The sequence below is a fragment of the Festucalex cinctus genome, chromosome 6 (assembly GCF_051991245.1).
Source record: "Festucalex cinctus isolate MCC-2025b chromosome 6, RoL_Fcin_1.0, whole genome shotgun sequence".
Classification (NCBI taxonomy): Eukaryota; Metazoa; Chordata; class Actinopteri; order Syngnathiformes; family Syngnathidae; genus Festucalex; species Festucalex cinctus.
Genome location: NC_135416.1, coordinates 20,813,796 through 20,826,408, shown reverse-complemented (window position 1 = coordinate 20,826,408; position 12,613 = coordinate 20,813,796). Strand labels below are relative to the sequence as shown.

Sequence of the window (12,613 nt, the reverse complement as noted above, 5' to 3'; positions counted from 1 at the left end):
CTACTAGGTATTTCATATCATATATCATATCATATCATATCATATCATATCATATCATATCATATATATATATATATATATATATATATATATATATATATATATATATATATATATATATATATATATATATATATATATATATATATAATTATTATTTATATATAGCAAACCCGTGACCCTTGTGATCTTTTAGTCATTGATACAGTAATTTTTTAAATAATTCATAAAATTGAGTTAAAATTAAAAAGATGCACTGTACTATAAAAAAACGAGTGTGATATTAGCTCAGTGCATTTTTTTGTTTTCATATTAACTCATTCACTCCCAGCCATTTTCACTGAAGTAACCCCCTTCGCTCCCGGCTGTTTTACTGGATTTTGACAGATTTTGCAAGGACCACAGAATATTGTAATATTGTTATAAAAACATGGAACCTACCAAAAGAAAGGATTAGTCTCTTTTTTTCATTAGGAAAAGTATATTTCTCTCTGTTTCTGTTTTGCAGTAATTAGCATTAGAATATAGCTAACTTTTATCATTCACAAATCTGTGGGGACATCAGCATGTTTGCAACATGTCCCTGGTTGATCTCTTATACTCTGCTGCCGTTTTTGTAATAACTATCATTGTGTCAACCGTTCTATGCAGTTCAAAGCCTTCTGTATGCTCTAGCATGAAAAAAAAAACATAAAAGAAAAAAAATTGTATAAATACGTCTTTGGGACATTTAAACATTCAAAAAACAACATGAGTTAAGAGCTATCTTATCTTCTAAAACTTATCAAAAAAACTTCATTTTTCAAATCAAAACTTTAATGCACTAAGACACTACCTGGTAACTTTAATTTTTCTTAGACTTAGACTTAGACTTGACTTTATTGATCCCTTTGGGAAGGCTCCCTCTGGGAAATTTACATGAGGATTAAAAAAAAAAATGTTGGATTTGAAATAAGGGATTCAAAAAAATGCTGTGATTCGAAAAGGTTGTTGAGAGGGAAGAGGCTGAAATGACGAGGGCTGTGCTGGAATATGATTGGCAGATTAACCTTTGTTCCCTCCCCCTCCTCAGCTCACACTGCCTGATGGGGGCGTGTCTCTATGGAAACAAGCCGTTTGCGTGTGTGTGTGTGTGTGTGTGTGTGTGTGTGTGTGTGTGTGTGTGTGTGTGAGAGACTGGGAGAGAATGGAACTTCCTTGTCAATGTGTCGGTTAAACGTGTGTGAGTGTGTCAGCCTATAAGGGAAAACGTGTGTTTGCAACGTGTTGGCTTAATAGCAAATGTTGCTTGTAATTCAGTGTGTTTGTTGTGTGTGGGGGTGTCCATGTGTGTGACAGATGTGCAAAGCCCTGGTTACATCCATGTTAGACGTCTACATTGGGTTTCCTGTTCTAAATATCTCTAAAGATGATCAGTGGGTGTCCCAGTGCATGTGCGTGAGTGTGTTTTTGTGAGCAACATGTAGACGAAGTAGTCAGTAGTCAGCAGGATGAGCCTGAGGAAGAGGCTCTCCTTTAAGCGGGTCTGGAACTTCAATACAGTGAGTAGTGCATACTCTCTCACTCCCTTTCTCACACACATACTGGATTACACATGTTGCTAATCTTAGTGTTTTTATTTATTATTTTCATAAAACTGTGTAAAAACTAACTTCAAGATAAAAGGCAAAGTCTAGCACAGCATACTGGTGACTTCATTTATTTGTATATCAAAACAAAATTCAATTGAAATGAATTGAAATGCCATTATGTATATAAACCACCACATTTTTTTTCTTTTAGTTTTTAATTAAGAAAAATTGGCACTGTACATACATATTGATAAGTCAATGTAGTTTTTCCTCTGGTCTCCTCTGGTCTCTTGAGATCTCGTTAATTTGTTGGAATTTAGAGGCTTCTGGGGTTGGCGTAAGACTTTGATTTTGTAACCATGGGGAAGGCAGGAAGTGTTTGGTCGGTGCTGGATTTCACTTTGATTTATCTTTCTTTTATCTTTATTTTTTCTGACCTTTTCTCTGGTCTCCTGACCATTTGAACCTCACGACTCTGGCAAGACTCTGAAGTACCTGGTTAAGGCGAAGGGTAATGGGATATTTATAAGGTTTTAGGTGAATTAATGAGTATAAATTTATACGTATTTGCACGCACACATACACACACACAAAAAAAAGCAAAAAAAAAAAAAAAAGATAAGTCAATGTAAAGAATTAAACTGGTTTTAATTACTGTACATAGAGACAAGCAGGAAGTCACAACATCTGTATGTGTACCTTTAATGGGTGTGGCCTAGTAACATCAAAAACAGGTTTGTAAGTTGATCTACTAACGAGGTGCAGCCAGGATTGCGTCTGCCGCACAGTGTTAAATTACTGCCAGTTCACTTTAGGCATTGTTGGAGCAGTATTTATGCAAATAGATTAATTTATCAATCCTCAGACGAATTGCAGTGGCTGATTTTGTGCCAATAAATAGCCTGTCAGATGACAGGTGAAAACCAGCACGCAAACTGTTCCTGAGTTAGAAAAATTGAAAGGCGGCAAGGGGAAATTTCACACTTTAAACATTTTTGAAATGTCAACAAAAATCACTGTAGCATATCATCTATCGGAATTTTGTCTTCTGAAGGGCTGCCTTGCAGCTACTCAACTGTGACAAAACTTTCAACTTGGAGTTTCCGTTTATTTTCGTCAACTCAGTTATATGACTATCTTCTACTAACACTCCATTGCCATCACTTCAAACCTCATTTTGTGCTCGCAGTTATTTCCAAAATGTTCCATGGTGAAAACCATAACTGCTACTTTTGTGAAAAACTCTTTTAGGGCTGTCAATATCAAATCCTTTTAGATTCGATTATCCTATTAACCTCTTTAGCGCCACTCTCAAGGCATCTAGTGTAAAATCTGTGGTGACCCCTGACAAGGATACTAAGAGAGTGTGAAAAGGTCATGTGTAGTTTAGATACAGTAGAATGGATGTTCATGTAGACTGGAAATGTCTGTGGATTGCATACGTGACCCTCTTGCAAAAACCTTTTTTTTCCTCCCAGCCCTTATTTCTTTTTAAATATGCCTGTCCCCACTTCCCCACCACTTTTACACCTGTTGCCTGTTTGGGATCTTGGTAAATCAGGCCCATAGTGTTTTTGTGCTTTTGTTGCATTAACTCCTTACTTTCATAACAAATAACGTCCATGGCACATGAAATAAAAAATAAAATAAAATAAAATAAAAAAAACATTGATCTGAGCTGTAGATAAAAAATAAAAAATTTAAAAAAAATAGTGAAAGAGAGTTTTTGCCTGAGAGAAAGTAAAAACAGAAAAAGGTAGATGGTGAGGTAAAGTGACACTGAAGACAAACAAGCTCTGGGCTGTTTCTCTTGCGCTCAAAAGCCAGATGTGTGTCTAAGACAGAAATGAGGACAAATGGTCACTAAGACCAAAAAAATAAAAAATAATTCTGGCCACTGTTAGTCATGAGTGATGCATCATTTCTACACACCCAAAACACACATCTGCGGAAAGATGTTCCAACTGCTTCTACTGCTTCAGTTCTTCTCCAATTAATGAATTTACTGTTGTGACTATTTGCTACAGTATTTGTATTTTGTTCAAACAGATGTGTTTGATTGAATTGTATTTGGGACTGTCATTTATTTTCTATGATGTGTCAGTGGTGCGTTCGGAAAACAGCCAAGTCAAATAGACTGTTTATCACCCTTAGTCACATCTGATGTGTGACTCACTTGTTGGGAAACGAACATCAGCTGCATTCCTTCCTTTACATAGATTGCGGATATTGATTACAAAGTCATTCACAGGCATTCGCACTTCTCCGGAATTTCAGGAGATCAAGTGATTCAGATTTAGTTTGTCTCTTTTCTGAATTTGAATTAGCTTGTGATTTGTGCAACCACATTCAAGGATCACATTGGTGGTTTCAACGTTGATGCTCACACGTGAGCAGTCACCAGTGGGTTATTTTCGGGTCATTAAAAGCCAGAAAGGCCTGTTTCCATATTCCCTCTCCTCCATTCAGACGAAGCCGTTGTAAAGACCTGGCAGGGTGTCTCAGGTCCTCTCAATGGCCGCCACTATTCACCTCATATTCAAAAGTAAACACTCAGGCACGCACACGTTCAGACAGCTTCCTCTTTAGATGGAATTGAGTTTGAGTGTGTGTCCTATTTGGAATTTAGTGTTTTCCAAAATCTAAATGTCAGTTGGTGAGTTTGATATTTTTGGGCCCTCTACCACCGTTTTAAGACAACTTCAACAAATCAGTGTTTCTCCATGTTTAAGTCTTCTCTGGAATCATTGACTTTGGTCTCACACACGTGCGTGGATCTCGTTCCTTGCTGAAGGACGGAGCCAGGAATAGTTTGCTGTGGTGCAAACAGTGTTGTCTTTGTTTTTCGTAGTTTCTCTCACACATAGTCATGTTTAATTCACCAAGTGAAGTGTCACAACCTGCGTTGTGTCTCATCCTCTAAAACAGATCTATTTCTTTATTTTATTGTTTTTTAAGGAGTCGATGTCCCATCTTGAAGCCCATGTGCACACACGGAATGTTTTGGAAGATTCTGTTTTATAGTGTTTCAAGTAAAACTATTGTAAAAACAGTTGGAGCGGATGGCTATAAATTGTGCTGAGTGTTTAACCCAACGTCCTGGGTTCGTCGCAGATGATGTAAGCCTCCCTTTTACAGCTAATAAATCACTTCAGAGTAACGCACAAGGTGACCAGCCACTTCCTGCATGCAGAAATACACAGAAGCCCAACAAAAACAGAAGCACTCATGGCTACATGGTGAACTGAATGCGGAATAAACAGGTAAACATGCGTATAGATGGCATGTAATAAGAGGAGTACCATCGCAACCAGAGATGACTTATTGTTAGGGATGTAATAGGGATTTACTACAGGTACGCATATACAGGTATATGTTTATACACACTTTGGCATTTTCACTGTAGAGACAGAAAAGAACTGAAAGCATCACTGAGAAATCAATGTTTTCAAGTTGGGTTAATTTAGCGAATAGCAACGTAAGGTATGACCAACTATTCGGGTTAGAAAAGGCCACGGAGTAATCCAGGGGTCTTATTCGGGTTTTTCACCTTCAGGTGTTTACATGGCCCTTCAAACCCTGAATATTGCCAATATGTGGGTTTTGAAAGCGTTATGACTGCATGTAAACATAGTTTACATTGTTCACATGTGATACAATGTGGTTGATGTAAATCACTGTGGTTACTCATTGGTGAAGCTGGTTTGTCATAAATGCATTCTTACTTAACCAACACACCTTATCATGTTGTTTTAATGTTAATGTACTTATGTGAATTGAGATGTAATACAGAGAATTCAGAATTGTAGCGAGGGGAATTTACACAAGGTCCTGATATATAAATGTCTATCAAACTGTATAGCCTACATTAGAACATACAGTTGACATCAAACATGATGAAAGCCTCATCCCTGTCTTTTGTTCCTTCTCATAGCATCTCTCTGACTAATAGTGTGTAGTCGCACTTGTGGCGTCAGAGCATTCTCGCGATGAGGGAAGCAGTTTTCCTATGGTAGTGGAGAGTCAACCACTGCAAATTAAGTTGTAGGTCCAAGAACAGCAATAATTCAGTTTTCTATAGTGGTAAAGTCTTTCCTTTTGAGTACCAGTGATGTGATGAGTGTTGTCATTGATTGTGCAATTGAGAACTGTCATGTCTTTCTCGATGATTTTAAAGTAAGATTCACATTCGCTCTTATTCCTTCGTGTCATTCATTGGAACTAAGCATAAACAAAACCTAAAAACCTTTGTCGGGATTATTTAATTCTTTATTCTTAGGTAACATTTTCCAGCAACATCAATGTGTGGGAAAGTTCCGAAAACCTTTTATTTCTCACTCCTGCTAACAGGAATAGCTGGCATAGGCCAGCAGCAGGAGGGTGATAAAACTGGAGCCTGAAAAAAGATAATAAAGTAATGACGAGAATGAGTTGAAGGTTTCTAATTAGTCTTAGTAAATAAGTCTTTATTGAGTGAAAGGGGAGACACCAAAGGGAGCATGAATACGTTTGTGGGGGAGTGGGGAAAGGAAAAGAGGAACAGATTTAGGGCCTTTACTAGGGGCCAAACCACCCCACCGCAGGGAACGTCTGGAAGTGATCACATTAAGAGGGTGGGATTGAAGACGAACGTACCCTACATAAAACAGGATTCTCCTATATATTAGAAACACACACACGTACCAGAAACAAAGCACATGCCACTGACATGTGTGCAAGAAGCTCTGATCAGCAAAGGGAGTAGCATCTATGGCAAGTATCCATGACGGGGTTTGTCCCTTTGTGGCCCTCTGCGGTACTTTGACTACAGTCACCTACGACAAAGTCATATCAAATATCTTTTGACTTCAGGGAAATTACCTTTGCTCTTCCAGATGATATTTGAAATTCACACATTTCACAGAGTGTGACCAGAGAAGTCCACAGACAAGTTGCACGTGAAGTCACCAGCATGTTGAATGCTACGCCGTCGTGTAGCTTATGAGATTTGATCAGTGTGAACTGTGAGCATGCCCAGCAAGATTTGTTGTTGTTATTATTATTATTATTATTGTTATTATTGGTGGCATGCGTCTATCGGCCTCACTTTGTGCAACAGGGCACAGTTACGCTGGAACAGAAAGGTTCCTTCCTCACTCTGTTTCCACAGAGATTAAATAATTGATTTGTCGAGAATATCGAAATAGATTCAAGGAGGCTAGCGCACCTTGGTTAATGATTGATCCGGGGATGTTTCAAGGCATGTTCGGGATTTTTTTCAGTGTTGTGTGTTATTGTTTTCACCTGACACCTTCCTTCTTCAGGTGGAATGTAGGGAATTTCCTCAAGGCCTTTCCCATATACTCAGGTTACCGTTTAAATCAACGGATGGCGAGCTTAGTTCATGTTCGTGTAAATCATATAAGGGAAGTAACCACAACTATTGTTTTCATGTAGAATAGTCAATCGATATGATTTGAGTCTGTTTTTATTGTTGCCGTTGGTTGCTTAATGTCAGAACTAATGGGCCAAAACGTGTCAGGAAGCCTGCGAAAAACGGCAGTGATGAAACCCAAGCAGACCCAGTTAACTTGTTTTCTGGTCTCGGATTTGCAAAGGTCATGCCTAGATTCGCCACATCATTATCACAATTCCTTTTATTTGTTTACATCCATATGGATTTTGAATCTGTCACAAGATGACCACGGCAGACAATGAGGTCGTTCTTGAATATTGTAATGGAAAGGCTAGTGACTAACTAAAGTCACAAGGACAATCCAGTTTAATTTTGTCTAGCCACAATCACTATGATGCCGTAGAAAGTAGACACTCCCCTGTGGAGCTACGGAAGCTTACTGTAATCATCCCATTACACATCATATGACTTTCTGGGGAAAAAAACCCAAAAACAACTTTATTCTTTTCATCCCCATGCAGAAAATGTTCTCCACGCAGTAGTCTCCCCTTCTCAGCATCCATTTTAAACAAAAACAATCAAACAAACAAAAACAAAAAATTACCAGGGCCTTACCATAACATCAGTTTCGGGCTTTATGTGATACTTTCCCATGTGGATTTTATGGATAGTTAGTTTGTATTGTAAATGTTACACCACACAGAGAGCCGACTCACAATGAAAACATTTGCACATGATAGTAGGTGGGAGGTCTTACATTTCAGGAGTTGAGCAATGAATTCAAGATGAGCCTGGGGTCAATTGGGAGGCTTTACGAGCTGAAAATGTAGCCAGTGCAATAATATGTGATGGGCTGCTCCAATATGGCATATTGAGGTAGAAAATACAGTACCTTATAGTAGGACTGCACAATATATCGAAAAAATATCGATATCGCGATATTGGCCCTTGCAATATGCATATCGCAAAGGCATGCAATAAGTTTTATATGGAATTTCATGCTTTTTATATGAATTTGATCAGTCAGATGCTAACTAAAATGTGCATCGCCATTCAATAGTTGAAAATTATCAAGACATAATTACAATTAATTAACTAAGATTACATTAAGGTTGCTTATTTTGCTACATGAAAAATGTTTTTCTTTCATTAGGTAATATAAATGAAATTTCTTTAGGTACATGTTAAATATCGCAATAATATCAATATCGCTATATTCAGCAAGTATATCGCATATCGCATGTTTTTCCAATATCGTGCAGCCCTACCTTATAGCAACATTTATTGGATTTAGCATGCGCTACAGGATGACCTCCATTTAATAAAAATGAATGAGGTATTCTCATGCATATTTCAGTTCTTTCTTAAAATACCACTTTGGCAAAATTGTTCTTAAAATACCACTTTGGCAAAATTGTTTTTCTTTCTTTCTTTCTTTCTTTCTTTCTTTCTTTCTTTCTTTCTTTCTTTCTTTCTTTCTATCTATCTATCTATCTATCTATCTATCTATCTATCTATCTATCTATCTATCTATCTATCTATCTATCTATCTATCTATCTATCTATCTATCTATCTATCCATCTATCTAACTTACTTATCTGGTACTTACGGTACTTACTCAACTCAGCTCAACTTTATTTATAAAGCGCTTTAAGAACAGGCATTGCTGTATACAAAGTGCTGTACATAAACATGAATATCGGTTGTGCAGTAAAGAATAAGGTAACAAAACAAGAACAAAGCAAACATTTTGAAGTGCGTATACACGTTTTTTTTAACACAAGTAAATACATTTTACATCAGTACATTAACAAGAAGTAGGTGAGTGAATAAAGAATAATTCAAGTGAATTTTTGTGTTCTTATCTTGGTAATGCATACACGAAAATCACACTCGACTGTGAAGTTCTGTCGTCTGATCATCACTCACAGCCGGTAAGCACCTCCCGTCTGGGGAGGTGTCCTTGCAGAGCAGGCACATCCAGTTCACCGGCGATTCCACCCACTGAGGACTTGAGTCTATCATGACGTGTATGCCTGTGTCAGATCCCGTGGAAAGTGTTCCTTCATGCCGTCACGAGTGCGTGTGCTCAGGCCAGATGCCCGTTGGCCTTCACGTCACTGTATGAGCATGTGTTTGAGTGTGCAGCGTCTTATCTGTGATGAGGAGAGATTGTAATCCATGTCTCTTTGTCTTTTTTTACAGTCTACCGCAGTCTCCGACGGAGGTGAGTTGCTGTTTTTTCTATCACTATCGTTCTGTTCTCATAATCTGCTTGTGCTCTACCAGTTAATGGTAATTGGAACACTTTTGGCTAGTGTCAAGTTGGCTGCCTTCTCTTGGTCTATTTTTGTTCCTCTAAATGAGAAGCAGCATGACAGAAGTACTGGGGTAATGGCCATTTATATGTTAACGCCACAGAAATCTGTTTGAATGTCTTGACTTGAGTTAGTTTCAAAACAAGCTTGCCACAGCACACACACACTGAGGATATTTGTTGGCAATTAAGTGACATACAAATCATTTTATTGCAGTAAAATTCACCATCTCTACTGGTATCCCCCATGTGGTGTGGCTCGTCAATGTGTTAAATGGATATAGTGTTCTGTGTCTGCCACACTGTTGTTGCTCGATATGTGGCTCGATAAACAAAAGCTGTTGATTGTGGATCATGCTAATGCTTTGGCACCTCGCTGCCACAGCAGATGGGAAATAAAGGGAGGAGCTGGAGGTGAGAAAAAGAGACAAAAGGGAGGCCGACATTTGGTTTTTGATTGCTCACTTGTCACTCACACAGAAAGGAGAATGTACAGGTCAGGTCAAGATGCACCAACTGGTCACTTCATTCGGCACACCTCAACAAAATGAGTAATCGGGTTTTCATCAAAATAGGATCAATATGCCTATGAAGAGCTTTTGGTGTCCACATCACAATCGTGCAGTCATAAGTAAAAAAAAAGGAAAATGTAGCAGAATAATAAAGAAACGCTGAGGTTTTAAGTGGCCAAACATTCAAATGCTTAGTAGTACAATAATGAGTCTCTTTTTGTCTTTACATTTTCTGCATTTAAAAAACTTTTATACCTGAGAAGAGTCAACTATGTTTAATTACAAGTATTACTTTTTTGTATTTATAGTGGGGATGGGCTTATAAAATTGGATAATCAATATTGAATCGATTTTCTTTTTCGAGCCTGATATCAATTCATAAAACGATGAATTGATTATTTTAATATCTCTTTCCCATAAATTCAGAGGAAAATAGAATTTTAAAGGCCATTTTTTTGTATCTCACTGTTTTCTTGAAATTTACTGCTCACACGTATTTAAAAGTATTTTCTTACTAGGGGTGTTTAAAAAAAAATCGATTCGGCGATATATCGCGATACTACATCGCGCGATTCTCGAATCGATTCAATAATCGGCAGAATCGATTTTTTTTTTTTTTTTTTTTTTTTTTTTTAGGATTCACACCTTGAGCATGGAAGAATGTTATATGAACGGCACATTAAGCCTTAATATTTTTTATTTTAATGCTGTTCAAATGTGAAACAGATTGCAAACTGTTTGTGTACAGTGGCTCACGGTTATAAGCCTCAAGTTTTAGATAAATATATTCATACAAATCTTACAGTGTACATGTACAAATTTACTGATAGTATTTTCTAAATTTGAATGGAAAAAAATCGCAACAATCGACTTATAAATTCGTATCGGGATTAATCGGTATCGAATCGTGACCATTCGTATCGGGATTAATCGGTATCGAATCGAATCGTGACCTGTGAATCGTGATACGAATCGAATCGTCAGGTACTAGGCAATTCACACCCCTACTTCTTACATTTATGAAATACCCGACTTATTGCACCTTAACATCCTACCAGGAAAAAATATATATATTGTTCAATAATCTTTATTTTGATATTCCCCAATCATTGTGAAGCAACTGGAATACTGAAAAAAAAAAAAGAAAAAAAAAAAGTTTTTATTTTTAAGCTATTATGTGTCCACTACAGAGGACATTTTTTTTAAACTTAAATGCTAGGCTCAAATACAGTGAAAATAATTCAAACAATAAAAAGTGTTATACACTTACTTTTCCTCTTCCCTAAAAAGTGCTGTGACTAGGGAAGCCATTTTCTTTTATGATGACTTCACCCCTACACATTTGGTATCATTGGAAAGTTCTGAATGTCCTCTATAGATCACAAAAGGAGTTAATTTAATCGTATACACTGGGTGGGAGATATTCAGGTTTAAAAAGGTCCACTACAGAGGACAAATTTGAATTGCTGGTAGTCAGGAGGTTAAGGCAAATCAGAATCCTTTTATTTTACATTTAGAATTACTGAATTAGAGAGATGACATATATCATCCTTGCTGATGTCAAAGTTTGTGTAACACTGGAAGGGATACTTAACTCATTGAGCCATTTTCACCAGTAAGAAGATATTTTGTCTAAAATGAGTATAATTTTATTATTTTTCATGAACAAGTAATGCCTATAAAAACTAATTTTGTCACTTGCTGTTGACTGAAGATGACATCACCTGTACTGAGGAAACAAGTAACGACCAATCATGCCTCAGTTTGCTGACCAAACCCAGGAAACAGGTGAGCCGTGATTGGTCGTTACCAGTTTCCTCAGTATGCGTCACTTCCACAATGAATGTCTTTTTTTCTTTTTTGAAAGAAGAATATGAAACCTGAGATAGTTAGAAGTTACCTCTAAATTATTATTTGTATTATTTTTATAGCACAATAGCAGGAAACAAGTCTAAAATGGACAATGCTGTTTATACATTGGAATCTGATGCCATTGACATTTTCACTTTTAATGTTCATAAACACTGCCCCCTAGAATGAAGGAAAAGGAATGTTGAGTCATGTGTTCCTTAAAGATACGATAATCAATATTGCAATTCTGTCATAAAGGGATGTGAGAAATCGGCAAACCTTTGCAAAAAGCCACTGGAATTGTGAGTCAATTGTTTAGGGAGTCAATGTCAGGAGAAGCTATTGGAATGTCTGCTGATTTTTGCATGCATCGTACGATAGTGTCTACCTGAGGGAAGGGACTGGAAGAGGTGGTGACCAGGATAGGGTCCAACAGAATTTTGCCTTCCCTTGTCTTGGTTCTTCCAGCGTGCAAGTCCCCAAGAGTGGGTAGTGGCCAGTGGAGGAACATTTTTTTTTTTTAAATAATTCAGTCCTAACTTTCCATTGCAGTCAGATTTTGTCCTTTTTTATGGCAGTACCAAACGAGACTGTGATGTTGGTCTCCTACGTCATGTCCTGAGAGCGACTGTAATTCCCAGCAACTTGAAGGTCTTGACAGTTGACACAGAGCAGGTGGACAGTTTGAGGGGCAGCTGTGGCGAAAGCTCTACTTCCCGTCGATATGCAGACTTGTCACCCCCACCAGCATGAGCTGCTGTGTCCTGCCTGTCGAGAAGCTACAATCTACTGGCAGGAGACATGCTAAATGTACACGCTAAACTATACCTTAATATGCTGTAGTTAGTTAGACATTTATTTCTAGCTCAATTGTGTTGTTTTATTAGTGTTGTTTAGTGCTGTCACTAACGACTTAAAACCAAAACGAGTCTCCTATCGATTATTCCATTGATTAATTATTATTCC

At 37.5% G+C, this 12,613-nt stretch overlaps 1 protein-coding gene across 3 annotated transcripts in view; it reads left to right on the top strand.

Annotated features, from left to right (window-relative positions):
- rgs12b (regulator of G protein signaling 12b) overlaps positions 1 to 12,613 on the top strand; it is a 59,686-nt gene that overhangs the window by 32,660 nt on the left and 14,413 nt on the right. For all 3 annotated transcript variants that reach the window (XM_077524593.1, XM_077524594.1, XM_077524595.1), the window contains exon 6: positions 9,173 to 9,194. In XM_077524593.1, the coding sequence (XP_077380719.1) occupies positions 9,173 to 9,194 (22 nt within the window). The remainder of the gene's footprint in view (positions 1 to 9,172; positions 9,195 to 12,613) is intronic.